The 25,709-nt window shown below is 46.8% G+C and overlaps 1 protein-coding gene across 1 annotated transcript; it reads right to left on the bottom strand.

Moving 5' to 3' along the window:
* Positions 1-25,709, bottom strand: LOC139382559 (chordin-like). Its single transcript, XM_071126667.1, has 21 exons — positions 25,041-25,709; positions 22,697-22,800; positions 22,314-22,440; positions 20,236-20,382; positions 18,667-18,784; positions 18,453-18,540; positions 16,627-16,768; positions 14,537-14,674; positions 12,530-12,612; positions 9,865-10,012; positions 8,181-8,287; positions 7,743-8,022; positions 6,581-6,822; positions 6,284-6,397; positions 5,104-5,295; positions 4,784-4,877; positions 4,560-4,616; positions 2,831-2,934; positions 2,416-2,673; positions 1,800-1,893; positions 1-1,464 (listed from the first exon to the last, which is right to left on the bottom strand). Exons 1-21 carry the CDS (start codon positions 25,198-25,200, stop codon positions 1,400-1,402), a joined length of 2,862 nt encoding a protein of 953 aa, XP_070982768.1. The 5' UTR covers positions 25,201-25,709; the 3' UTR covers positions 1-1,399.

The following is a 25,709-nucleotide window of genomic DNA, read 5'->3' as shown; positions in this document are numbered from 1 at the left end:
TTTCTTACAAACAACTTTAATTTTTTCCTTCAAACGTTCAATAAATACAAGCAAAATTCAGAAAAATAACAACACTAATACAAAGTATTTTAAAATAATTATACATATTACTGAAATGAGAAACAGACAACCACATGAAGAGGTGCAATACAGGTCAATGGTACCAGACTCAGAGCTGCAAATAAATCAAATGTTTATGTAAAGTTACTGTATATTCTAATCTCTTCAGTGAGCAATTAGAATAGATACTTGGGTGTGTTATGCTTTTCCAAGGGAAGAGTTCTAGTGGTGGATGGGATGACAGGACATATGTGTGGTGCTGACTGGATGGGATGACAGGACGTATGTGTGGTGCTGACTGGATGGGATGACAGGACATATGTGGTGCTGACTGGATGGGATGACAGGACATATGTATGGTGCTGACTGGATGGGATGACAGGACATATGTGTGGTGCTGACTGGATGGGATGACAGGACATATGTGTGGTGCTGACTGGATGGGATGACAGGACATATGTGTGGTGCTGAGTGGATGGGATGACAGGACATATGTGTGGTGCTGACTGGATGGGATGACAGGACATATGTGTGGTGCTGACTAGATGGGATGACAGGACTTATGTGTGGTGCTGACTGGATGGGATGACAGGACATATGTGTGGTGCTGACTGGATGGGATGACAGGACATATGTGTGGTGCTGACTGGATGGGATGACAGGACGTATGTGTGGTGCTGACTGGATGGGATGACAGGACATATGTGTGGTGCTGACTGGATGGGATGACAGGACATATGTGTGGTGCTGACTGGATGGGATGACAGGACATTTGTGTGGTGCTGAGTGGATGGGATGACAGGACATATGTGTGGTGCTGACTGGATGGGATGACAGGACATGTGTGTGGTGATGCAAAGATTACCAACACATCCATTTTAACAACTAAGCAAACCTTGTTGTATTCGAATATGAAGGGTAATTGTATGTGATTTTTGAAAGGGCGGTCAAAATTCATCACGGGGAGACAAAAGAACTGAAAACAAAACAAAATGGCAAATTTCAAAGGAGGAACCAGTCAAAAGACACTGCTGCAGCAGCTGTGGTTGGTCCACTTCAGATCTCGTCTTGTTCCCTTCTTTCCATGACACCTCAGTGCTTCTCTTTCTTTTCCTCTGTTTGTCTTTCCTTCCTTCGTTACAATCCTTAGGCTGACTAAGGGGTGGGAGTGGACAGGGGGGTTTGTGGGTTGGGGCTGGAGGGTTATAGGGGTCTTGATTTTAGGGGGTGTTAGCTGACCCAGTGTGCAGGTCTAGGTCTGCCCATGAGGGGGTAGGTAGAGAGAGGAGGGGGGGGGGGGGGTAGAAGTGGGGGATGCGGGTGGAGAGGGGATCTCAGCTCAGTGTCTCCAGCTGTTCTTCTTTTCCGGAACTTTCATCAGCTCCTCCTCTTCCTCTTTGGAATCTAAACAAAAGAGACAATCCAATATGAATGAATCTATGATTACTACATGAATCATCACTGTTTGAAAGCATGTCATCAGGATTGAGAGCATGTCTCGCTATTTCAAGCATGTGTCCTTGGATGCTCTGGCTAGGGAGCATGAGGGAGGAGGGTGTATGTTTGTGTGTGCTTGGATGCTCTGGCTAGGGAGCATGAGGGAGGAGGGTGTATGTTTGTGTGTGCTTGGATGCTCTGGCTAGGGAGCATGAGGGAGGAGGGTGTATGTTTGTGTGTGCTTGGATGCTCTGGCTAGGGAGCATGAGGGAGGAGGGTGTATGTTTGTGTGTGCTTGTTACCTTGGCACTCAGGACAGCACATGCCCTCCCGGCGGGTGATGTTACTACAGGTCAGGACTGGACACTGTTTCCTCTGACACTTAGTCACACCATGCTGGAGAGAGGGGGAGAAAGAAAGAGAAAGAAAGGAGGGAGGGAGGGAGAGAGAGACCGAGGGAGGTACATTAGGAATGCTTCTCACAATGCTGTGAAACCAGAAAATGCTCCACGCTTCTCAACTCCAAATCCCAGAGTTCCCCACACTGACACTGGAATGTTTCCTCAAGGGGTATGGACCAGACAAGGGGTATGGACCATCCCTACAGCTATGAAGCCCAACAAAGTCTGAAACATCCCTACTCTATCTGTACAAATATGTATTGAGCACAGTGGCATGGGAAAACTTCTTCAGTCAGAAGAAACGTTGAGTCTCAGTTTTTTTTCTAAAGGTTTACTGAAACAGAGGGAGTTCTACAGTGTCTTTTTCCTTTTTGGTCTATGGGGTTTAGGTCCAACAGTCTGAAGCTTTTTTGTCTTGAGTTTTGTTGCTTGGCAACAGGTCCAAACTCACTCTTAAGTGTCTGTATTTTGTAAAAGACTTGTACCTGACTGGTCCCCGACTCCCTGTAATACTCACGTCACACCAGCAGGTGATGCACTTCATCTCTCCCATCAGGGGTACACGGGGGTGCCAGTTGTCACTGTTCTGGTAGAAGTTCTTCCCAAACTTGCAGTGACGCGTTCCGTCTGCCTGCATCATGTCAGCGTGCACCAAAAGGGGTTTGTCTTCCTCCGGACATTCCTTACAGCAGTCTGAGGGGCTACGGCGTACCGGACGACTGCAGGTCAGGACTGGACACGTCACCTTCTCACAGTGCACCTCGCCTGTCGCCCCCTACAGGAGTAGAGGAGGAAGGACACAATAGGAAATTAGCGTAATTTACGTTAAATTCTAGGAAGCTGCAGAAAGATTATGTTTCTAATTATGTTTTGTTAACATCACTTATCGACTTACATCATCCTAGCTGTGAAGAAGTAACCTAGAGGCCTACCTTGCAGGTGCAAAGGGCACACTTGATGTAGCCAAATGGAGGGACGAATGGATGCCATGTTGACCCAGGAGCATGCATCTTCTGGTCCCCCTCAAAGTAACAACCTGAGTGAGTGAGTGAGTACAGGGGGGTTCAGAGGGATGAGAGAAATAGAGGACACTCTTAGCATTAGAAATGGATATCAATCTCAGAGGTAAAACGTATCTGTTGGCACAAAGAGACAGAGGGAACAGACAGATGGAGTGGAGGGAGGGTGATGTAGAGAGACAGAACGAGTGCCTCCTGGCAGGGAGAAACAGAGGGAACAGACAGAAGGAGAGGAGGGAGGGTGATGTAGAGAGACAGAACGAGTGCCTCCTGGCAGGGAGAAACAGAGGGAACAGACAGATGGAGAGGAGGGAGGGTGATGTAGAGAGACAGAACGAGTGCCTCCTGGCAGGGAGAAACAGAGGGAACAGACAGATGGAGAGGAGGGAGGGTGATGTAGAGAGACAGAACGAGTGCCTCCTGGCAGGGAGAAACAAAGGGAACAGACAGAAGGAGAGGAGGGAGGGTGATGTAGAGAGACAGAACGAGTGCCTCCTGGCAGGGAGAAACAGAGGGAACAGACAGATGGAGAGGAGGGAGGGTGATGTAGAGAGACCTGACAGATCGAGTGCCTCCTGGCAGGGAGAAACAGAGGGAACAGACAGAAGAAGAGGGGGGAGGGTGATGTAGAGAGACAGAACGAGTGCCTCCTGGCAGGGAGAAACAGAGGGAACAGACAGATGGAGAGGAGGGAGGGTGATGTAGAGAGACAGAATGAGTGCCTCCTGGCAGGGAGAAACAGAGGGAACAGACAGATGGAGAGGAGGGAGGGTGATGTAGAGAGACAGAACGAGTGCCTCCTGGCAGGGAGAGATAGAGGAACAGACAGAAGAAGAGGAGGGAGGGTGATGTAGAGAGACAGAACGAGTGCCTCCTGGCAGGGAGAAACAGAGGGAACAGACAGAAGGAGAGGAGGGAGGGTGATGTAGAGAGACCTGACAGAACGAGTGCCTCCTGGCAGGGAGAGATAGAGGAACAGACAGAAGGAGAGGAGGGAGGGTGATGTAGAGAGACAGAACGAGTGCCTCCTGGCAGGGAGAAACAGAGGGAACAGACAGAAGGAGAGGAGGGAGGGTGATGTAGAGAGACAGAACGAGTGCCTCCTGGCAGGGAGAAACAGATGGAACAGACAGAAGGAGAGGAGGGAGGGTGATGTAGAGAGACAGAACGAGTGCCTCCTGGCAGGGAGAGATAGAGGAACAGACAGAAGGAGAGGAGGGAGGGTGATGTAGAGAGACAGAACGAGTGCCTCCTGGCAGGGAGAAACAGAGGGAACAGACAGAAGGAGAGGAGGGAGGGTGATGTAGAGAGACAAAACGAGTGCCTCCTGGCAGGGAAAAACAGAGGGAACAGACAGAAGGAGAGGAGGGAGGGTGATGTAGAGAGACCTGACAGAACGAGTGCCTCCTGGCAGGGAGAGATGGAGGAACAGACAGAAGCAGAGGAGGGAGGGTGATGTAGAGAGACAGAACGAGTGCCTCCTGGCAGGGAGAAACAGATGGAACAGACAGAAGCAGAGGAGGGAGGGTGATGTAGAGAGACAGAACGAGTGCCTCCTGGCAGGGAGAGACAGAGGAACAGACAGATGGAGAAAGCGAGAAAGAAAGAGGAGTGACAGTCAGACAGAGAGATGGTTCAGAACCTTCTGGATGCTCATCTAGCCTCTCTGGAGTCTTCATGTTCTTGGGGTCTTTCCTCTCTAAAGGACAGACAGGGGTAACGGACACAGGAAAGTATTATTTCACAACTTTACGACTGTAATGTGGTGAAATGTCAATAGTAAGTCCTCTCAAGAATAAGGAAAACACTCAAGCATACAATCCTATTCAAACATTGCAACACACACACTCATACACACACACTCACCGAGACACACGGGGCAGCACTTGTCCTCAGGTTGGATGGTGCGAGAACAGGTGAGGACTGGACAGATGACTGGGTCACAGATCACTGTGCGCTTCTACAGGGAGAACAGAGAGATGAGGGAAGAGAAAATGGACAGAAGAAGAGAGAGAGTGGTTAGACACAAAGTCACTCAATATAGAAGTAGAAACTATACTTCTAGATTCTCCATGGAAAGGGCTTCTTAGTTCAGGACTAGACTTAATCAGTGTCTGGGAAACCAGCAGTTAATTGAATGCGCAGCTATAGCGCCGCCCTAGTGGTTGTAGTTTGAACAGTCCTACCTGACAGCTGCAGGTGAAACAGTTGTTGTAGTTGGGGGTCCAGAGTGAGCCGTGGGCATGGTGTTGACTCTCGAAGAAACAGGTGTGGGGGTCTTTCTTTAGTTCCTCAGGATCATGCACAAACAGGCCATCAAACTCAGCCACCTCCACCTCACCCCTTGTCCCAAACTCACAGTTGTTAGGCACATGGACCTGTAGGGAGAGAAAGACAGAAGGAGGGAGGAAGAGAGAGCAGAATGGAAAGGGGGGTGATAGAGAGAGAAAGAAAGAGAGGGGACGAGCTTGAGAAAGGGACATAGATAGAGAGGGGCAGAAAAGGGGCGAGCATGAGAAAGGGACATAGATAGAGAGGGGCAGAAAAGGGGTGAGCATGAGAAAGGGACATAGATAGAGAGGGGCAGAAAAGGGGTGAGCATGAGAATAGGAGAATAAGAGAAGGGACCAAGAGATAGAGTACAAGGAGTAGGGAGAGAGGGGGGAAGACAGAGGTTAGGATTTCAGTGATTTGTTGGACAAACCTCCCTTGTGCCTTGTTATAAAGTGTACTTGTAAATTAGTCCTAAATGGAGCGTTCAGCCAGCTTTCCGCCCATGTCTCTACGGCTCCACGTCAGATGGCTGTTTATGTGTCAGACCTGTTTGCTATTAAAACTACCGGACCTTACTGTGTGTGTGTGTGTGTGTGTGTGTGTGTGTTCTCACATGTTTCTTTCTTCCATTCTAATCCCTGGCAGCTAAGACAAAATCATAAACCAAGCCACCTGCAGATATGTTAGCGTGTAACGATGTGTGTGTGTGTGTGTGTCCTCACAAACTTTTACTTTTCAACAAAATGTCTCTAAAAACACAAGACCACCTGCCAGTGAGTGGCCCACACTGGCTAAGTGAGCAATCACACACACACACACACATACACACAGCTGACTAGGGCCCTAAGGAGCCTCGGTTCCCTCCCTCCTCTCCTCCACCTGTTATCGCTCCATCTCTATAATCCTTAATATATTCCAGTAATGCATGATCAAACTGAAGAGTGTGGATTGAGAGTGTGAGGAGTGTGGATCGAGCTACGGTTGAGGTTGAGATGTGCACTGTGTTAGGATTTTAGAGTGGTTGAATAACTGTTGTTAAGTGGTTGAGTTCTGGTTGTTAAGTGGTTGAGTTCTGGTTGTGGTCCTACTCACCCGTCCACGTATCTCTCCTCTGGTGTTGACCTTGGTGCTGACCTGAATGAAGGCTGTCCCTCTGTCCAGGTGACGCAACAACTCTACACTGATGTCCTTCAACACACCCTGGGCCTGAGAGAGAGAGGAGAGGAGAGTAGAGGAGAGGAGAGGAGAGGAGAGGAGAGGAGAGGAGAGGAGAGGAGAGGAGAGGAGAGAGAATGGAATAAGATTCTGCTGTATGTATACATGATCTATATCATACTGTCATGACGAAGTTGTGTGTCTGTGATTATTCATGTGTCTCCCTCTGCCTACCTGAGAACCGTAGAACCCTGTCAGCAGTCTCTTGTGATTGGTGCTGCTCTCGCCAAGCTCTCCGATTTCGGCAAATCCATGAAGGTGGGCGCTGACTGTGAGGTCATCAGCTTTGCTGAGGCCTGCCACCACGATCTCATAATGGAGGTGACAGCGCTCATCCACAGACACCCAGGCATGGCCCCCAGCACTGGTCAGGACTGGAGGGGCCACAAACTGGCCTGCCAGAGGGATAGGGATCTCTAGGGAAGGAAAGGGTGAGATTTAAATATGAATGAAAAGCAAAATACTAGAGTTAAAGAGAATAATCTCAAATTGGGATCAATGTTTTTCTTTCAGATACTTTATAAAGGTGCCTCTGTGGACACTGTCTCTAGTCTAGAGGACTGGAGTTTTCCATCCCTGAACTATGCATTTACTCAACCTAAGTGTATTTGAGTTTCTCTATGGTGAATCCTCAACCAGTCCACTACCAAATCGCTCGGAGGGCCTTCCATTGTCACGTGTTACTAACAAAACTCAAAGGGTAATTTAAAGAGTGGTGAGGGGCTCAATCAACTTCAGGACATACTGTACTAACACAACCCCACCAAGCCGCACTGCTTCTTGACACAATGCCCACTTAACCCCGAAGCCAGCCGCACCAATGTGTTGGAGGAAACACTGTACACCCGGCGACCATGTCAACGTGCATGCGCCTGGCCAGCCGAAGGAGTCGCTAGAGCGTGATGGGACAAGGACATCCCTGCCGGCCAAACCCTCACGTAATCTAGACAGCGCTGGGCCAATTTTCTCATGGGTCTACCGGTAGCGGCAGGCTGTGACACAGGTTCGGGATATACTCTTGACTTGAATGATGCAATTTATGTTCCACATTTAAAAAATAAAATGGACATGAAATTCAAATGAGAAAAAATCCCCTGTCATTTTATAACAGTCACAGTTAAACATGTCATTTGGGAGATATTTCATCTGTTACCTGTGTCAAACACAAACACAGGTGGCTCATAATTATGCGCGACTCCATTCTAGTGTGAAATTGCGCAAACTCAAAAACAATTCACAAATGGATGAGCGAATGCACAAATGAAGGAGCGAGACAAAGGGGGTTGATTTAGGATTCAGCCCTAGTTTCTGCTCTGGACTGTGGTCAGTGTCTCACCATGTCTGGGTGCCTCCAGACCGCTGTAGAGCAGGCCTCTGATCTGTCCACGTAGCTCCCCCTCCTGGCTGTGTGCCGTAGCCACGTTGATGAACAGTTCGTTCTGCAGCAGCATGTGGATGTGACGCGCCTCCAGACGACTCCAGCTTCCCGTCGCTCGCCCGCTGGGCCTGTCGAACTCTGGAGCTAGGTCATACAGCACGGAGCGCTTACTGCGCCGCCGAGGCTTTAGCTCGATGGTCAGACCCACCACTTCACTGGATAACCCCGCTATCTGGACCTGTGGACGGAGCAGGATATGGGTTGGTTTGGTGGATATGGGTTGGTTTGGTGGATATGGGTTGGTTTGGTGGTTCAGTTCAGATATGTAAATAGTGACAGTACAATTCCATTTGATTCAGTTATTTAAAATCAATTAAATTCAGTTCAGATCCATACCTGGTAGTCCAGGGTGCCGTTGTCATGGAGATTAAAGAATGCTGATCCCACACCACCTGTCTTCCCTGCTGTCAATGCATCACCACTGGACATGACACTCTGGATGGCTGGAGAGAGAAAGAGAGGGAGTGTAGGACAGAAAGAGAGAAGTGAGAGAGGAAAAAATGTTTTTTTCATGTTTCCATAAAGCAAATTGAAGGTGGAACGAGAGAGGATGATGAGAGAGTGAGTATGAGTAGGGTCTTCCTGACATCTTCCTGACATTGTCCCCTTTCCATTTCAACCCCAGACCCAGACTACTACAGACTAATCTGTGTGTGATGAGGCAGCTCTTGCATGCGAGATGAGGCAATGCTCTCTGTCGTGTTATAATTCACCATGTTAGTCTGAAGAGCCAGACAGGGGGGAGCCGAGAGAGGGCCAGAACACATTCTCTCACGTCTCCACTGTAGAACGACACACACACACACACACACACACACACACACACACACACACACACACACACACACACACACACACACACACACACACACACACACACACACACACCATGTCATCACTCCACCAAAGGGGACAATCACAGGGAACGGAATAGAGCACAACCCGTCCACACAGAACTTTGGGGTGAAGGTAAGTGTGTGTCATCTCAAAAGAGAGAATTCTAGCTTAAGTGGTGTACCCCCCAACACATGCACACTCTAACCCAAGGTTAAATCGTGGGATGAGGTAACCCTTGTTGAACACCAAGGGGCTTAGAAGACAGACAGGGAAAGACAAATAGAGAAGGAGAGAAGAGAAAAGAAGGGAGAAAACTACTCAAAAAAAGGCCGAATGGGAGTGATAGAGGGGAAGGAGTTCAAGACAGAAAAAGAACAGAACAAGAGAGACAGGCAGAGAGAGAGAGAGAGCAAGAGAGAGAGAGAGAGCGAGAGAAAGAGATGTAAGGAGAGAGTGAAACGAGTGTTTTGGGTTGAATTCTTCACACATAACGTCAACCTGTTAATCATGGAGCTGGAACACCAGTATGGAGAGTGAGGTCCAGCAGACTGTGACCTTGGCATCGCCCAGTGTGTGTGTGTGTGTGTGTGTGTGTGTGTGTGTGTGTGTGTGTGTGTGTGTGTGTGTGTGTGTGTGTGTGTGTGTGTGTGTGTGTGTGTGTGTGTGTGTGTGTGTGTGTTTGTACACACAAGTGTGTGTGTGCGTATGAAAAAGACAATGTGTGTGTGAGTGTGTGTGGGGGGATCTAAGTATATAAGTATGTTTGCATTAGAGTCGCTTGAATGGAACATGTGTGCACTGAATTGTCTCAGACTTTGTCTACGACACACACCTCCTCTCCCGGTCTTGGTGGACCACCAAGTCAAACAGCAGGGCTATAAACATGGTTTTACTTCAGTGATAAGACTTGAAAGAAAGGAGTATGTATAGAAGAGAGAGAATTGATAAAACAGCCATGGAGGAACAGAAGGGGAACAAGTGAACTGAAAGACAAAACACATTCCTCCTAGGTCTCTGTCTCTCATTTCAGGTGTGATGGGATGACAGAAGATGAATGAAGGTTGATTGTTTGATGTTGAGCGACTCGAGTAACTTAATCGAATCAACATGTCCCCTGTCTGAGTGACTGACTGTGGGCTGATTGATTGATTGGTTGTTCTACATAAAGGGACGTGGCACTTACTGTCACATGACTTCCTGCCGGTGATGAAGCCAGAGATGTGTCTGGGGTCCGGGCCCTCGGTTTCTACGGCGATCACCAGCTGGCCCCTTGACAACCAGAAGAGCTCCCGACTGTTCAGGTCTGTCAGTACCTCAGCAAAGTCTGGGTCCTAAAGGGAGAACGTTGGGGAAATGGTGATACATCGTCAGACTTATCAGAAACAAACACACAAGGGGTTGTAAATAGATAAACTCACAAAGTCATTCTACTCAAACACACATACAGACACTGAAACACACTCATTATGTCACAAGAACACACTCTCTCTGTCAACAACCCCCCCCCCCACCACACACACACACACACACACACACACACACACACACAGGCCTTAGACACGCCAGAAATATGGCTTGCTTTGGGGTTAATATCTCACACAATGCACCCACTTTCATATCCTTCCAACCGCCAGAACTTTAGATAAACAGAGATTGGAAAGTTATTTGAAAAATGTTGTATTAATGTGACACGTGTATGACTGTGGTGAACACATTACTTTTATGACCCCGGGGCCCATTTCAATAGAAATATCCATGTACAATAAATCCAGGGACAGGGTTGAGCCAAGAGAGGGAGAGAGGGAGGGGTGGAGGAATGACAGGAGGGAAGGTAAGGAAGGAAAGGAGGAAGGAAGGAGTGATTGAGAAATGTGGAGAGTAAAAAGCATGATTGGAGATGAAAGGAAAGTAAAGGATGGTAATATATTAAGAGCAGGAAAGGGAGGAGAGCACACACTACCATTCAAATGAGTGGATTTGGCTATTTCAGCCACACTGTTGCTGAAAGGTGTATAAAATCAAGCACACGGCCATGCAATCTCCATAGCCAAACATTGGCAGTAGAATGGCCTTACTGAAGAGCTCAGTGACTTTCAATGTGGTACCGTCATAGGATGCCACCTTTTCAACAAGTCAGTTCATCAAATTTCTGCCCTGCTAGAGCTGCCCCGGTCAACAGTAAGTGCTGTTATTGTGAAGTGGAAACGTTGAGGAGCAACAACGGTTCAGCCGCAAAGTGGTAGGCCACACAAGCTCATAGAACAGGACCGCCGAGGGATGAAGCGTGTAAAAATCCTGGAAGCAGCGTCAGCAAAATAACTGTTCGTCTGGAGCTTCATGAAATGAGTTTCCATGGCCGAGCAGCCGCACATAAGCCTAAGATCACCATGCGCAATGCCAGGCGTCTGCTGGAGTGTTGTGAAGCTAGCAGCCATTGAACTCTGGAGCAGTGGAAACGCATTCTCTGTAGTGATGAATCACACTTCACCATCTGGCAGTCCGATGGACGCATCTGGGTTTGACGGAAGCCAGAAGAACGATACCTGCTCCAATGCATAGTGCCAACTGTAAAGTTTGGTGGAGGAATAATGGTCTAGGGATGTTTTTCATGGTTCAGGCTAGGCCCCTTAGTTCAAGTGAAGGGAAATCTTAACGCTACAGTGTACAATGATATTCTAGACAATTCTGTGCTTCCAACTTTGTGGCAATAGTTTGGGAAAGACCATTTCCTGTTCCAGCACGACAATGCCCCAGTGCACAAAGCGAGGTCAATACAGAAATGGTTTGTCGAGATCAGTGTGGAAGAACTTGACTGGCCTGCACAAAGCCCTGACCTCAATCCCGTCGAATACCTTTAGGATATATTGGAACGCCGACTGCGAGCAGGCCTAATCGCCCAACATCAGTGCCCGACCTCACTAATGCTCTTGTGAATGGAAGCAAGTCTCAGTAGCGATGTTCCAACATCTAGTGGAAAGCCTTTCCAGAAGAGTGGAGGATGTTATAGCAGCAAAGTGGGGACCAACTCCATATTAATGCCCATGATTTTGAAATGATATGTTCGGCCAGCAGGTGTCCAAATACTTTTGGTCATGTAACGTAAAGACTATTTGGTGTATGTGTGTGTGGGTGTAAAACAAAAAGAGGGGCACATCAACTCTCAGATTCACATAATTCCCACCAGATCAAAAACAGACCCCTCCTTTCATCCCTCCTCCTCCCTCTATCCCTCCCTCTCTTCCTCCCTCTTTCTGGTTCCACAGACAACTAACCACTGACATGTGTGAGGAGTGTGCATGCCATCCCATTCTCTCTCCCTCACTCTCTCCTTTGTCTCTCATCCTCCATCTCTCCCTCACTCTCTCCTTTCTGTCTCTCATCCTCCATCTCTCCCTCACTCTCTCCTTTCTGTCCCTCATCCTCAATCTCTCCTTTCTGTCTCATCCCTCCATCTCTTCCTCACTACATCTGTCTCTTACAACCCCCCTCCACTCTCTCTCTTTCTTTTTCTTTGTCCATCACATCTCTATGGAGGTTTAACAGTACTGTCAACGGCAGTAGGACGTGGGGAAGGAACCTCAGCGGGAGAGTGTGTCACAATGTCATCTGTTTCCTCCCGACTCTTGGTTTGTCTCTGATGTCACGATGTCATCTGTTTCCCCCCTTCCTCCTGCCTCTTGGTTTGTCTTGATGTGTGTTTTCCTCCTAATGGTTAAGGTTAGGATCTGGTTTGGTGAGGACAAGCAGATCCTAGATCTGTGTTCAAGAGAGAAGCAGAAAAAGAGAGAGAGAGAGAGCGAGAGAGAGAGAGAGAAAGCGAGAGTGTGTGTGTAGTTTATATAACATACATAGGCGGTGACGTTGGCATGGATCTCTCTCAGGACATGTTGGCTGTACTGCAGTCGTACCCGGATGGGCACCAGGGGGGAGTCTACAGGTCCGAGAGAGAGAGCACAGAACAAACTTAGAACCATGTCACACTGCCTCACAGCACTCGCTAGTCCCAAAACCACTTCTAGTCTCTTGTCTTAGCCCCTAACTTACTCCCTAGTCCCCAGTCCCTAAACAACCTCTAGTCTCTTGTCTTAGCCCCTACTCTCTAGTCCCAAAACAACCCATAGTCTCTTGTTTTATGCCTTAAGGTACTCCCTAGTCCCCAGTCCCAAAACAACCCCAAGTCACTTGTCTTGGCCTCTACTCCCTAGTCCCAAAACAACCCATAGTCTCTTGTTTTATGCCTTAATGTACTCCCTAGTCCCTAGTCCCCAGTCCCAAAACAACCCCAAGTCACTTATCTTGGCCTCTACTCCCTAGTCCCAAAAACAATCCCTAGTTTCTTGTTTTAGCACCTAATCCCTAGTCCCAAAACAACCTGTAGTCTCTTGGCTGAAGGTATCAGTCCTCCCTCCCTCCCCCATCCCTCTCTCTCCCCCTCTCAGTCTGTGTTGTATCAGTCCTCCCTCCCACACCCCTCTCTCTCCCCCTCTCACCTCTCTGTCTGTGTTGTATCAGTCCTCCCTCCCTCCCCCATCCCTCTCTCCCCCTCTGTCTGTGTTGTATCAGTCCTCCCTCCCTCCCCATCCATCTCTCTCCCCCTCTCACCTCTCTGTCTGTGTTGTATCAGTCCTCCCTTCCACACACCCCTCTCTCTCCCCCTCTCACCTCTCTGTCTGTGTTGTATCAGTCCTCCCTCCCTCCCCCATCCCTCTCTCCCCCTCCGTCTGTGTTGTATCAGTCCTCCCTCCCTCCCCCATCCCTCCCTCTCCCCCTCTGTCTGTGTTGTATCAGTCCTCCCTCCCCATCCCTCTCTCTCACCTCTCTGTCTGTGTTGTATGAGTCCTCCCTCCCCATCCCTCTCTCACCCTCTCACCTATCTGTCTGTGTTGTATCAGTCCTCCCTCCCTCCCCCATCCCTCTCTCCCCCTCTGTCTGTGTTGTATCAGTCCTCCCTCCCTCCCCCATCCCTCTCTCCCCCTCTGTCTGTGTTGTATCAGTCCTCCCTCCCCCTCTCACCTCTGTCTGTGTTGTATCAGTCCTCTCTCCCCCTCTCACCTCTCTGTCTGTGTTGTATCAGTCCTCCCTCCCCCTCTCACCTCTGTCTGTGTTGTATCAGTCCTCTCTCCCCCTCTCACCTATCTGTCTGTGTTGTATCAGTCCTCCCTCCCTCCCCCATCCCTCTCTCCCCCTCGGTCTGTGTTGTATCAGTCCTCCCTCCCTCCCCCATCCCTCTCTCCCCCTCTGTCTGTGTTGTATCAGTCCTCCCTCCCTCCCCCATCCCTCTCTCCCCCTCTGTCTGTGTTGTATCAGTCCTCCCTCCCCCTCTCACCTCTGTCTGTGTTGTATCAGTCCTCTCTCCCCCTCTCACCTCTCTGTCTGTGTTGTATCAGTCCTCCCTCCCTCCCCCATCCCTCGCTCCCCCTCTGTCTGTGTTGTATCAGTCCTCCCTCCCTCCCCCATCCCTCTCTCCCCCTCCGTCTGTGTTGTATCAGTCCTCCCTCCCTCCCCATCCCTCTCTCCCCCTCTGTCTGTGTTGTTTCAGTCCTCCCTCCCCCATCCCTCTCTCCCCCTCTGTCTGTGTTGTATCAGTCCTCCCTCCCTCCCCCATCCCTCTCTCCCCCTCTGTCGGTGTTGTATCAGTCCTCCCTCCCCCTCTCACCTCTGTCTGTGTTGTATCAGTCCTCTCTCCCCCTCTCACCTCTCTGTCTGTGTTGTATCAGTCCTCCCTCCCCCTCTCACCTCTGTCTGTGTTGTATCAGTCCTCCCTCCCCCTCTCACCTCTGTCTGTGTTGTATCAGTCCTCCCTCCCCCTCTCACCTCTCTGTCTGGGTTGTATCAGTCCTCCCTCCCCCTCTCACCTCTCTGTCTGGGTTGTATCAGTCCCTGCAGTATGAGGATGAAGTGAAGGTTGTTCTCTGTGTCACTCAGAGTCAGCATGGCGATGCCTCCCATCCCAGAATGCTCTTTTTCTGAGGTCAGAGTGGAGCTGAACGTCTCTGTGGGGTCACACAGATATAACACTCACATTATAAAACACACATGATATACACACATACCTTTTTTTGACTGTATTTGGTTATGAAGGCCATCCACTGTGTTCTCATGCAGATACTGTTTACAATTTGATCTGTATACATTACTGAATGTTTGTCCTCATTGAAATGTACACAAATGTATTGTATCCCTCATTTCCTCAAGTGGTTCCTTTATTTGGCAGTTACCGGTACACATACATTTGAAGTCGGAAGTTTACATCCACTTAGGTTGGAGTCATTAAAACCCGTTTTTCAACCACTCCACAAATGTCTTGTTACAAACTATAGTTTTGGCAAGTCGGTTAGGACATCTACTTTGTGCATGACACAAGTCATTTTTCCAACAATTGTTTACAGACTGATTATTTCACTTATAATTCACTATCACAATTCCAGTGGGTCAGAAGTTTACATACACTAAGTTGACTGTGCCTTTCAACAGCTTGGAAAATTCCAGAAAATGATGTCACGGCTTTAGAAGCTTCTGGTAGGTTAATTGACATCATTTGAGTCAATTGGATGCGTACCTGTGGATGTATTTCAAGGCCTACCTTCAAACTCAGTGCCTCTTTGCTTGACAGCATGGGGAAATCAAAAGAAATCAGCCAAGACCTCAGAAAAATAATTGTAGACCTCCACAAGTCTGGTTCATCCTTGGGAGCAATTTCCAAACGCCTGAAGGTACCACGTTCATCTGTACAAACAATAGTATGCAAGTATAAACACCATGGGACCACGCAGCCGTCATACCGCTCAGGAAGGAGACGCGTTCTGTCTCCTAGAGAGGAATGTACTCTGGTGTGAAAAGTGCAAATCAATCCCAGAACAACAGCAAAGGATCTTGTGAAGATGCTGGAGGAAACAGGTACAAAAGTATCTATATCCACAGTAAAATGAGTCCTATATCGACATAACCTGAAAGGCCACTCAGCAAGGAAGAAGCCACTGCTCCAAAACCGCCTTTAAAAAGCCAGACTACGGTTTGCACATGGGGATGGTACTTTTTGGAGAAATATCCTCTGGTCTGATGAAACAAAAAGAGAACTGTTTGGCCATAATGACCATCATTAAGTTGGGAGGAAAAAGGGGGAAGCTTGCAAGCCGAAGAACACCATCCCAACCGTGAAGCACAGGAGTGGCAGCGTAATGTTGTGGGGGTGCTTTGCTGCAGGGGGGGCTGGTGCACCTCACAAAATAGATGGCATCATGAGGAAGAGAAATTATGTGGATATATTGAAGCAACATCTCAAGACAAAGTTAAAGCTTGGTCGCAAATGGGTCATCCAAATGTACAATGGCCCCAAGCATACTTCCAAAGTTGTGGCAAAATGGCATAAGGACAACAAAGTCATGGTATTGGAGTGGCCAACACAAAGCCCTGACCTCAATCCTACAGAATATTTGTGGGCAGATCTGAAATAGTGTGTGTGAGCAAGGAGGTCTACAAACCTAACTCCGTTACACCAGCTCTGTCATGAGGAATGGACCAAAATTCACCCAACTTATTGTGGGAAGCTTGAGGAAGGCTACCCGAAACGTTTGACCCAAGCTAAACAATTTAAAGGCAATGCTACCAAATACTAATTGAGTGTATGTAAACTTCTGACCCACTGGGAATGTGATGAAAGAAATAAAAGCTGAAATAAATCATTCTCTCTCATATTATTCTGACATTTCACATTCTAACTGACCTAAGACAGGGAATTTTTACTAGGATTAAATGTCAGGAATTGTGAAAAACTGAGTTAAATGTATTTGGCTAAGGTTTATGTAAACTTACGACTTCAACTGTATGTACATAAATCTGAAGTCATGGAAATATTGAGTCTTCTTCTATCCACATTTAAACAGATACACACACACACTTTCATGCACCCACAAATACACGCACGCACGTGCACGCACACACACACCTGCGAACAGTGCTCTGTGTTTGATGATCTTTCCTTCGATCTGCTCCCGTCTACCAGTGGCTGTTGTCATAGTAACCCGAAGTTGTTCTGCCTGTAGCTGTCGCACGTGGGATTGGGGAAGATTCTTCCACACCCCGCAGATCTGAAACACACACACAGTTGCAGCCGCATTTTCTTAGCCAAGGCTGGGGTTTGAGTGTGTGTGTGTGAGTGTGGTGTTTTTAGCCAAGGCTGGGGTTTGAGTGTGTGTGTGTGAGTGTGGTGTTTTTAGCCAAGGCTGGGGTTTGAGTGTGTGTGTGTGTGTGTGTGTGTGTGTGTGTGTGTGTGTGTGTGTGTGTGTGTGTGTGTGTGTGTGTGTGTGTGTGTGTGGTGTTCTTAGCCAAGGCTGGGTTTTGAGTGTGTGTGTGTGTGGTGTTCTTAGCCAAGGCTGGGTTTTGAGTGTGTGTGTGTGTGTGTGTGTGTGTGTGTGTGTGTGTGTGGTGTTCTTAGCCAAGGCTGGGTTTTGAGTGTGTGTGTGTGTGTGGTGTTCTTAGCCAAGGCTTGGTTTTGAGTGTGTGTGTGTGGTGTTCTTAGCCAAGGCTGGGTTTTGAGTGTGTGTGTGTGTGTGTGGTGTTCTTAGCCAAGGCTGGGTTTTGAGTGTGTGTGTGTGTGTGTGTGTGGTGTTCTTAGCCAAGGCTGGGTTTTGAGTGTGTGTGTGTGTGTGTGTGTGTGTGTGTGTGTGTGTGTGTGTGTGTGTGTGTGTGTGTGTGTGTGTTCTTAGCCAAGGCTGGGGTTTGAGTGTGTGTGTGTTGTATTCTGCCATAGTTACAGCTTCCAAACTGACTCAAAACAGTCTGCATATGCTGTTTAATTTCTCTGCAACACACACAGTTCCATCTGTGGAAAAGATCAGCCCGTCGAGACTCTGGACTCAAACAACGAAACCTCTGGGAAAAATATTTGCCTTAGAGGGGTAAGAAATGTGATGACGGACACACACCTCATAGTTCAGACTCCAGGATATAATCTCCTCTTTTAATTATAATTGTGCTCCGTCTCCTTTGCACGGGTAATGTCACGCACTAAATACCACCCCCCGGGATAATCTGTGCCAACAAACCCTCCCCCTAGCCGTCCCAGGGCGGTTTCACTAAGGTCCTCTAGCACTCGACACTTGATAGGGGCATTTGTCAAAAAAAATTATAAGTACATTTTTTTCTAGGCCTATATTCAGGGGTCCTGACTTAAGTTGTTACTGAATGTGATGATGTTACGTGTGTAATTTGGCTTTAGACGGGAAATGGTGCACTGGTGATGACACACACACACACACACACACAGCTCCCCTCTTAAATAAACTATACCTTCCTTTCTCCTTCTCTTTCTCTGTGTTTACTCTGTGTAAAGTTAGGTGACTGTGGCAGTTCCTTGTGCCTCTCAGTCCAACAGTTGCACCATTCCATTTGACCCAATAAAATCAACTGTTTGTGAGAATGGCTCCATGCGTTATTTTACAGTAATCAAGAACTGATTACCTCAGCAACATTCGGACAATGATAAGGCAATGCTGTGACAATGCTGTGAGTGTGTGTGTGTGTGTGTCTGTATGTACGTGCGCGTGTGTGTGTTTGTGTATTGGTGGCAGCGTCTGTGTTTATCATTGAAGGGTGAATTATGTCGGGGCCAGTGAGAGTTTGACCGGAGAGTCACAGAGAGAGTGAGTTTATCATGGAGGTGCTTCATCTTTCTCTCCCTGTCTTCTCACATTCACACACACACAGACACACAACAAAAACATAAATTGCGGAAATGTCTACCTAGGAACAGAGAGTGTTCCAGTCTCTTACCATGTCTGAGTCTCTCTTAGGGGTCTTGTACTCAAACGCAGTGTTTCCATCTGAATCAAGGAAGGCAACCCTGCTTGGTCGCCCAATCCTAGGAGAGGGAAGAGGGAGGGAGAACAGGAGAGAAAGATACAATTTCATTTGATCAAGTTAGAGACTAGTCATTACTAATGATTATCACATGATTATTGTTAGTTTTTCTGTCAGTGTGTGTTACCTCTGGTAGGTGATGGAGAAGGTCAGGCTGGTTCTAGTGAGAGAGAAGCGTGCCCGGGCCACACCACTGGAGCTGGGTAACCAGGAGCCTGTCACTCCCGTCAACACTGCTACAAAGTCTGGACACACACACACACACACAGTTAAGTAAAGATGTAATTCAGAATGACTGAATGGAGGAATGATTTCCTTGTTACGGGGGCTGTGAGAGAATGTGTCCTTATATGAAAACTGTATATCCTTGTACTGTATATCCATGTACTGCATGTATAATATGTGTGTGTGTTTCCATGTCAGGTAGCCTAGCGGTTAAAACCTGTTAAGTCTATAGGGGCGCTATTTCATTATTGGATAAAAAAACGTGCCCATTTTAAGCGCAATATTTTGTCACGAAAAGATGCTCGACTATGCATAGAATTGACAGCTTTGGAAAGAAAACAGTCTAACGTTTCCAGAACTGCAAATATATTATCTGTGAGTGCCACAGAACTCATTCTACAGGCAAAACCAAGATGAAACGTCAAACAGGAAATGAGCAGAATCTCTGAAGCTCTGTTTTCAAATGTCTCCTTATATGGCTGTGAATGCAGCAGGAACGACCCTGCGCTTTCTGTTGTTTCTTCAAGATGTCTGCAGCATTGTGACGTATTTGTAGGCATATCATTGGAAGATTGGCCATAAGAGACTACATTTTCCAGGGGTCCGCCCGGTGTCCTTTGCCTAAATTGGTGGGTAATCTCCAGTTGAGGTCATTTTGTCCTGGGATTCAGAACGAAGCACACTACTATCATCGAAGAGATATGTGAAAAACACCTTGAGGATTGGTTCTAAACAACGTTTGCCATGTTTCAGTCGATATTATGGAGTTAATTTGGAAAAAAGTTTGGCGTAATTGGTGACTGGATTTTCAGGTTTTTTTGGTAGCCAAACGTGACGCACCAAACGATGCGATTTCTCCTAAACAAATAATCTTTCAGGAAAAACTGAACATTTGCTATCTAACAGAGTCTCATTGAAAACATCTGAAGTTCTTCAAAGGTAAATTATTTTATTTGAATGCTTTTCTGGTTTTTGTGAAAGTGTTGCCTGCTAAATGCTAACGATAATGCTAACGCTAAATGCTACGCTAGCTAGCTACTGTTACACAAATGATTGTGTTCCTATGGTTGAGAAGCATATTTTGAAAATCTGAGATGACAGTGTTGTTAACAAAAGGCTAAGCTTGAGAGCTAGCATATTTATTTCATTTCATTTGCAATTTTCATGAATAGTTAACGTTGCGTTATGCTAATGAGCTTGAGTCTGTATTCACGATCCCGGATCCGGGATGGGTAGATCAGAGAGGTTTTAAGAGCATTGGGCCAGTAATCGAAATGTTGCTGGGTCGAATCCCCGAGCCGACTAGGTGACCAAGTCTGTTGATATGCCCTTGATCAAGGCAATTAACCCTAAAAACTACCGTAAGTGATTAAATGTTAATGACTAAATGTAAATGATGTATTTCCATGCATGAGTGTACAGTATGTGTGTTTGCATGAGTGGGTTTGTGTGGTCGAGTGTGCATGCTCACCAGTGCGGCTTTCCCCAGAGGAAATGTCCTCAGAGCTGAGGTATGAGCGGTCATTGTAGGACTTGTGCAGGTCATCCTCTTTCTCCTTCTCCTGGAAGTACTCGAAACCATCAAACACTGCCTCCGCCTGCTTCCTGTCCACCTCGCCTGGACAAGTGCAACACAACACCCAGGGGCACAGCGTGTGAGGTGGTGGGCTATTTACACAACACCTACAGGTTGGCATTACTTTAACATGAAGGCATAAAGTAAGGAGAATCACAGCAAATGTTGAATGAGTGAAACAGCTAGAAAGAGTGACAGGGTGAAATAGAGGGGAGGAATAATTCTGAAATGCCAAGACTTCTTTCTGTCCTCCCTAATTCTCTCTGTCTCTCTCCCTCTCGTATTTCTCTCTATCCACCCTCTCTGTCTGTCTCTCCTCTTTCTCTCTAGGTGTCTCTTCCAATCACTTGTTGGAGCACTCCTGGCTCGTCTGGGTGCCACGGTAGCAAGGTTTGTTTCTTAGTCCGAGGAGCAGAGGGGGAGTGACACTCACGTGCAATCCCAACAATGACCTGCTGTTCTAAACCACTGTGTGTCCTGATGTCATGAGCACATTTCAGCGCCTCACACACACTGATATTCAGACACACTGAAAAGCATACTGAGAGAAAAACACACACACTACGAGACAGACAGGCTCTTGCTCACACACACATCATCAAAGAGTCCAGACCTCTCTCTCCAAGGTCATCCACTTTACTCCTAAACTATCTGCTCCACTTTCCTTCTCCTAACTTTATTTCTCTCTCTCCCCCCCCCCCCCCCCCGGTCCTCTCTCTCTCCCTCCATAGGGCATGCTCTAGGGCTTCTGTGTAGTGTCAGTCTCACCTCCTTCCATTCCACTATACTGTATCCTCAGGTGCACCAGGATACATATACATACATACATACATACATACATACATACATACATAAATATATATACACACACACAAGCATGCGTGCATCCACACCCCGTTTTCCATCACTTAGACAAACATATTCAAAGCTTTTTAACATTTAGACAAACACACTCATACTTTTCCTAAAGACACAACCACAACACACTCCCAAGCTTTTCAAAAAATCACCACCACGACACACACTCTCAACATTTTCCCACATGAACCCAAACACACTCAATGTTGTCTCAGTGCTGGGGGCCCACACCTCAGAGAAACCCAGGGCTTTACCTTAACTTTCCATTACCAAAACACACTGCTGAATAACTATGGAGAAAATAAGACCCAACATGTGTGAGTGAATGTTTGCGCAGGCGCGCGCGTGTGTGTGTGTGTGTGTGTGGGCGGCGGGGGGTGTGCATGATTGTGAGTCTGAGTGAATGGGGGAGTGACAAAGAGGGAATAAGATAAATTCATAAAGAGAGAGCGAGAATGAGCTTATTTGACACAGTCAAGTAGGAGAGACAACCGAGACCAGACCTGCTACTGATTACCAATCAGCCTAACAACATAATGAAACTAACTGACCTAGAGAGAGCGAGAGAGGGGTAACAGGAAACATGGGGCAGGATAGATCATTAGTAGGCTAGTAGGGGTTACCTTTGGGCAAGTCTATATAGTGATAGGGACAGTTAGTAGGCTAGTAGGGGTTACCTTTGGGCAAGTCTATATAGTGATAGGGACAGTTAGTAGGCTAGTAGGGGTTACCTTTGGGCAAGTCTATATAGTGATAGGGACAGTTAGTAGGCTAGTAGGGGTTACCTTTGGGCAAGTCTATATAGTGATAGGGACAGTTAGTAGGCTAGTAGGGGTTACCTTTGGGCAAGTCTCTATATAGTGATAGGGACAGTTAGTAGGCTAGTAGGGGTTACCTTTGGGGCAGGTCTATATAGTGATAGGGACAGTTAGTAGGCTAGTAGGGGTTACCTTTGGGGCAGGTCTATATAGTGATAGGGACAGTTAGTAGGCTAGTAGGGGTTACCTTTGGGGCAGGTCTATATAGTTATAGGGACAGTTAGTAGGCTAGTAGGGGTTACCTTTGGGGCAGGTCTATATAGTGATAGGGACAGTTAGTAGGCTAGTAGGGGTTACCTTTGGGGCAAGTCTTGCAACATTGTCCAGGTAGCAGTACTGGGTCATCACAGCTAGGCTCAGGACAGTCCCGCTTGACGTTCTTACAGCTTACCTTCCCCAACACCTTACTCTTACGACCCCTTTGCTGAAAATAATACACATGAAACATCAACTCCTCATCCGACACTGACCTCAAAACTGTATCACACAGGCCTGATGATATTTGTTAAATGGGGTCATTTTGGGGGCACTAAGATCTGGAGATGGTAATTGATTCATTCATAATTAATTTGTTAGTTATTTTAGGCCCAATTTCTGTCCATTGATAGGCCTACATAATGGCTCCACTATCCAAGATTGACATGTACTCTATTAGGCTTATTGTGAAGGGTGTTACTTACTGTCTCGCAGTAACATTGGACACAGTGCATGACCCCAAACGGCTCCCCGAGGTCAGGGTGCCAAGTGTCCTCCAGAGAATAGAATCTTCCTCCGAATGAACATCCTGCAATCAGTCCAGAAGAACCCATTAAGACAACAATACACTAGCAGTTGGTAGAGTCCACATATACATGTAAAACTGGTGAGTGGCCTGTAACATCCCTATGTTTAGATTGCTTAAGTTAATAAGAACTGAGGTTGGGGCGTTCGTATACTTTAGTTGAACTCTAAATCAGAAGTATGCTGGCATTACATAGTTCACATGGCATATCACTCCATTACATAGTTCACATGGCATATCACTCCATTACATAGTTCACATGGCATATCACTCCATTACATAGTTCACATGGCATATCACTCCATTACATAGTTCACATGGCATATCACTCCATTACGTAGTTCACGTGACATATCACTCCATTACATAGTTCACATGTCATATCACTCCATTACATAGTTCACGTGACATATCACTCCATTACATAGTTCACATGTCATATCACTCCATTACATAGTTCACGTGACATATCACTCCATTACATAGTTCACGTGACATATCACTCCATTACATAGTTCACATGTCATATCACTCCATTACATAGTTCACGTGACATATCACTCCATTACATAGTTCACATGTCATATCACTCCATTACATAGTTCACGTGACATATCACTCCATTACATAGTTCACGTGACATATCACTCCATTACATAGTTCACGTGACATATCACTCCATTACATAGTTCACATGTCATATCACTCCATTACATAGTTCACGTGACATATCACTCCATTACATAGTTCACATGTCATATCACTCCATTACATAGTTCACATGTCATATCACTCCATTACATAGTTCACATGTCATATCACTCCATTACATAGTTCACATGTCATATCACTCCATTACATAGCCTAGTCTGAGATCAACATGTTATGATGCTGTATTGTTTTTTTCTTCGAATGGCTACAATTAATTCACAATTTATGCTCGAAACAATCAACCAAACATTTAGTAGAACAGAAAGGATTGCATGGCATTGCCAGACACTTCAATAGGACAGCCAGGCCTATGCTCTTGCCAATGAGATATGTACTGGACAGTTCACTGCGAAGTGAAAGACTGCATACTCCCACATTGGCGTCAGACAGAACGTCAAAATAGGATTCTGCCCAGCCAGACTGTGGATGTTTGACAGATAATCGATTCTGCGGCTGGGACATGTTGGGTGGATTGCTCCAGAGCTCACCGACGCCTCCTGTTTCATTTAAATGGTGCAGGGGACCCTCAAATGAATAAAAAAATAAGTCCATTCACACAACAAACACCAAGCCATTTGGAAAGAGAAATAAAAGGACTGCGCTTTTGGTACCCTACCAGGGGCTATGTAATGGAAACGAATTGATATATTAGGTTTTGAGTATTTCAAAATAATTGTAGTATTAATAAAAGTATTGCATTATACAAAGCCTACATAACAATTGCCCCAGCAACAAGTGTTTGCACCACAACCCTCCCCTGCCTAGCTCCATATGGGTGTTCGCCGCAGCCTGGAGGTGAGGCTCCCCGGTGCCAAGTTCACTCCTATTGATTTGATATTGCGCGGTTGCGGTAGCTGCTAACAACCTGGTTCGCATTATTCTTTCATTAAGTGACTACACTTTAAACAGTTCAGTCGCGTTGGAGTTAGACGTAGCACCATGCTTTCCCGCACAACTCACTGCAATATAAATCACTGCTTGGCACAGCCAGAAGGCTACTAAAGAACTGCAGCAAAGGACAGCCGATTGATTACAGTTTCCAGAATTGGATAAACGTTATTAGTGGCAGTTGTTAATACACTGCTCTAATCCCTTGATTTCTTACCATTTTAAAAACAAGCAGTTTAAAGCCCTGCATATGAACCAGATGGCATTCTCGGTGGTTATGATTAAGATGTTTTCTGAAAAATTGTTCATGAAGTAACCATAACAATGGGACATTTAAGGAAGACAACAAACAAAAAGATTGGGTTGATAATAAGGGTGATGCTGTGCAGTGACAAACTTTGCTAGACAAAATGATAGGCTAAGAATAGACTGTAGTAGCCTAAGTAATCATCTACTGACGGTCTTAAAAAGCTATAGACATATTAGGCTATACATTCAAATGTATATTTGGCAGATTAGCAAACGAGCACTAGGCTAGTCTATAGTGCTGAAATGCCCGTGCCAGGATTCAAAACGCAGCAGGGGTCATTAATTGAATTCAGATATTTAGGTTGAAAAGAAGTAGAAGAAGCATCTTGGCTCACCTGACATGCCCTTGGATGGTAAAGGTTCCCTCTCCGAATGGATGGGCAGAACGGGAGATTTATGCCGTGAGGCCAGTCCAGAGTGCAGCCACGCGCAACTCATCACGCACAGTAAGGAACTCAGCGCGCGGCGAGTCTGCATCCCGGCGAGTGGTAGCATCCCAAACTGGCTCCGGTTTCCCTTTTCCCTTTTTGTTCTTGAAAACTTCTTCCCTTCGTTTTTAGAAGCTTTCACGTGAACGTAAGTTGTCACTCCAGTAATAAACCTCCTCTAAATAAACAGGAATAGGTCAGCATTCAAGTCGCCTATTTGTTGATGGTCTTGAAGTTATTCCTATTCGGAAATAAAGACTCCCAAGTTATGCAACAGAGAGAAGCAGAGAAAGTGACCAGGTTGGAGATTTTCCGAGGCAATGACTGTACCAGCCCAGAAGCGTATGTCCCGTCCGTGCGGGTCCCTTCCCACTTTATACTTTCCCTGGACACTTGGAGCAGGCACGGGCAGGGAGGGGTGAGAAGGAAAGGGGTGGGTGGGGTTAGGAGGGGGGGGGGGGGTCAACAGGGGTCTTAGAGCCTATACCCCTAAACTAATTCCATGTTAAATGTGAACACCTAGTGAAGGAAAGTGGAATCTTCAGGGCTGTAGCCTACAGTAGGCTAGGGAGGAAT

This window comes from Oncorhynchus clarkii, chromosome 24 (genome assembly GCF_045791955.1).
Source record: "Oncorhynchus clarkii lewisi isolate Uvic-CL-2024 chromosome 24, UVic_Ocla_1.0, whole genome shotgun sequence".
In the NCBI taxonomy this organism is placed as follows: Eukaryota; Metazoa; Chordata; class Actinopteri; order Salmoniformes; family Salmonidae; genus Oncorhynchus; species Oncorhynchus clarkii.
Note: the sequence above shows the minus strand (reverse complement) of the source record. Positions and strands in the feature narration are given on the sequence as shown.

What these genes read in the sequence shown, in the direction of transcription:
- LOC139382559 (XM_071126667.1), bottom strand. Translation starts at nt 25,200, where the DNA reads ATGCTACCACTCGCCGGGATGCAGACTCGCCGCGCGCTGAGTTCCTTA. An exon ending in CTCTGGGGAAAGCCGCACTG is followed by an intron (nt 18,785 to 20,235) that starts GTGAGCATGCAC and finishes GTGTGTGTCCAG; the next exon opens with ACTTTGTAGCAGTGTTGACG. An exon ending in GTGCTGCCCCGTGTGTCTCG is followed by an intron (nt 4,617 to 4,783) that starts GTGAGTGTGTGT and finishes TCTGTCCTTTAG; the next exon opens with AGAGGAAAGACCCCAAGAAC.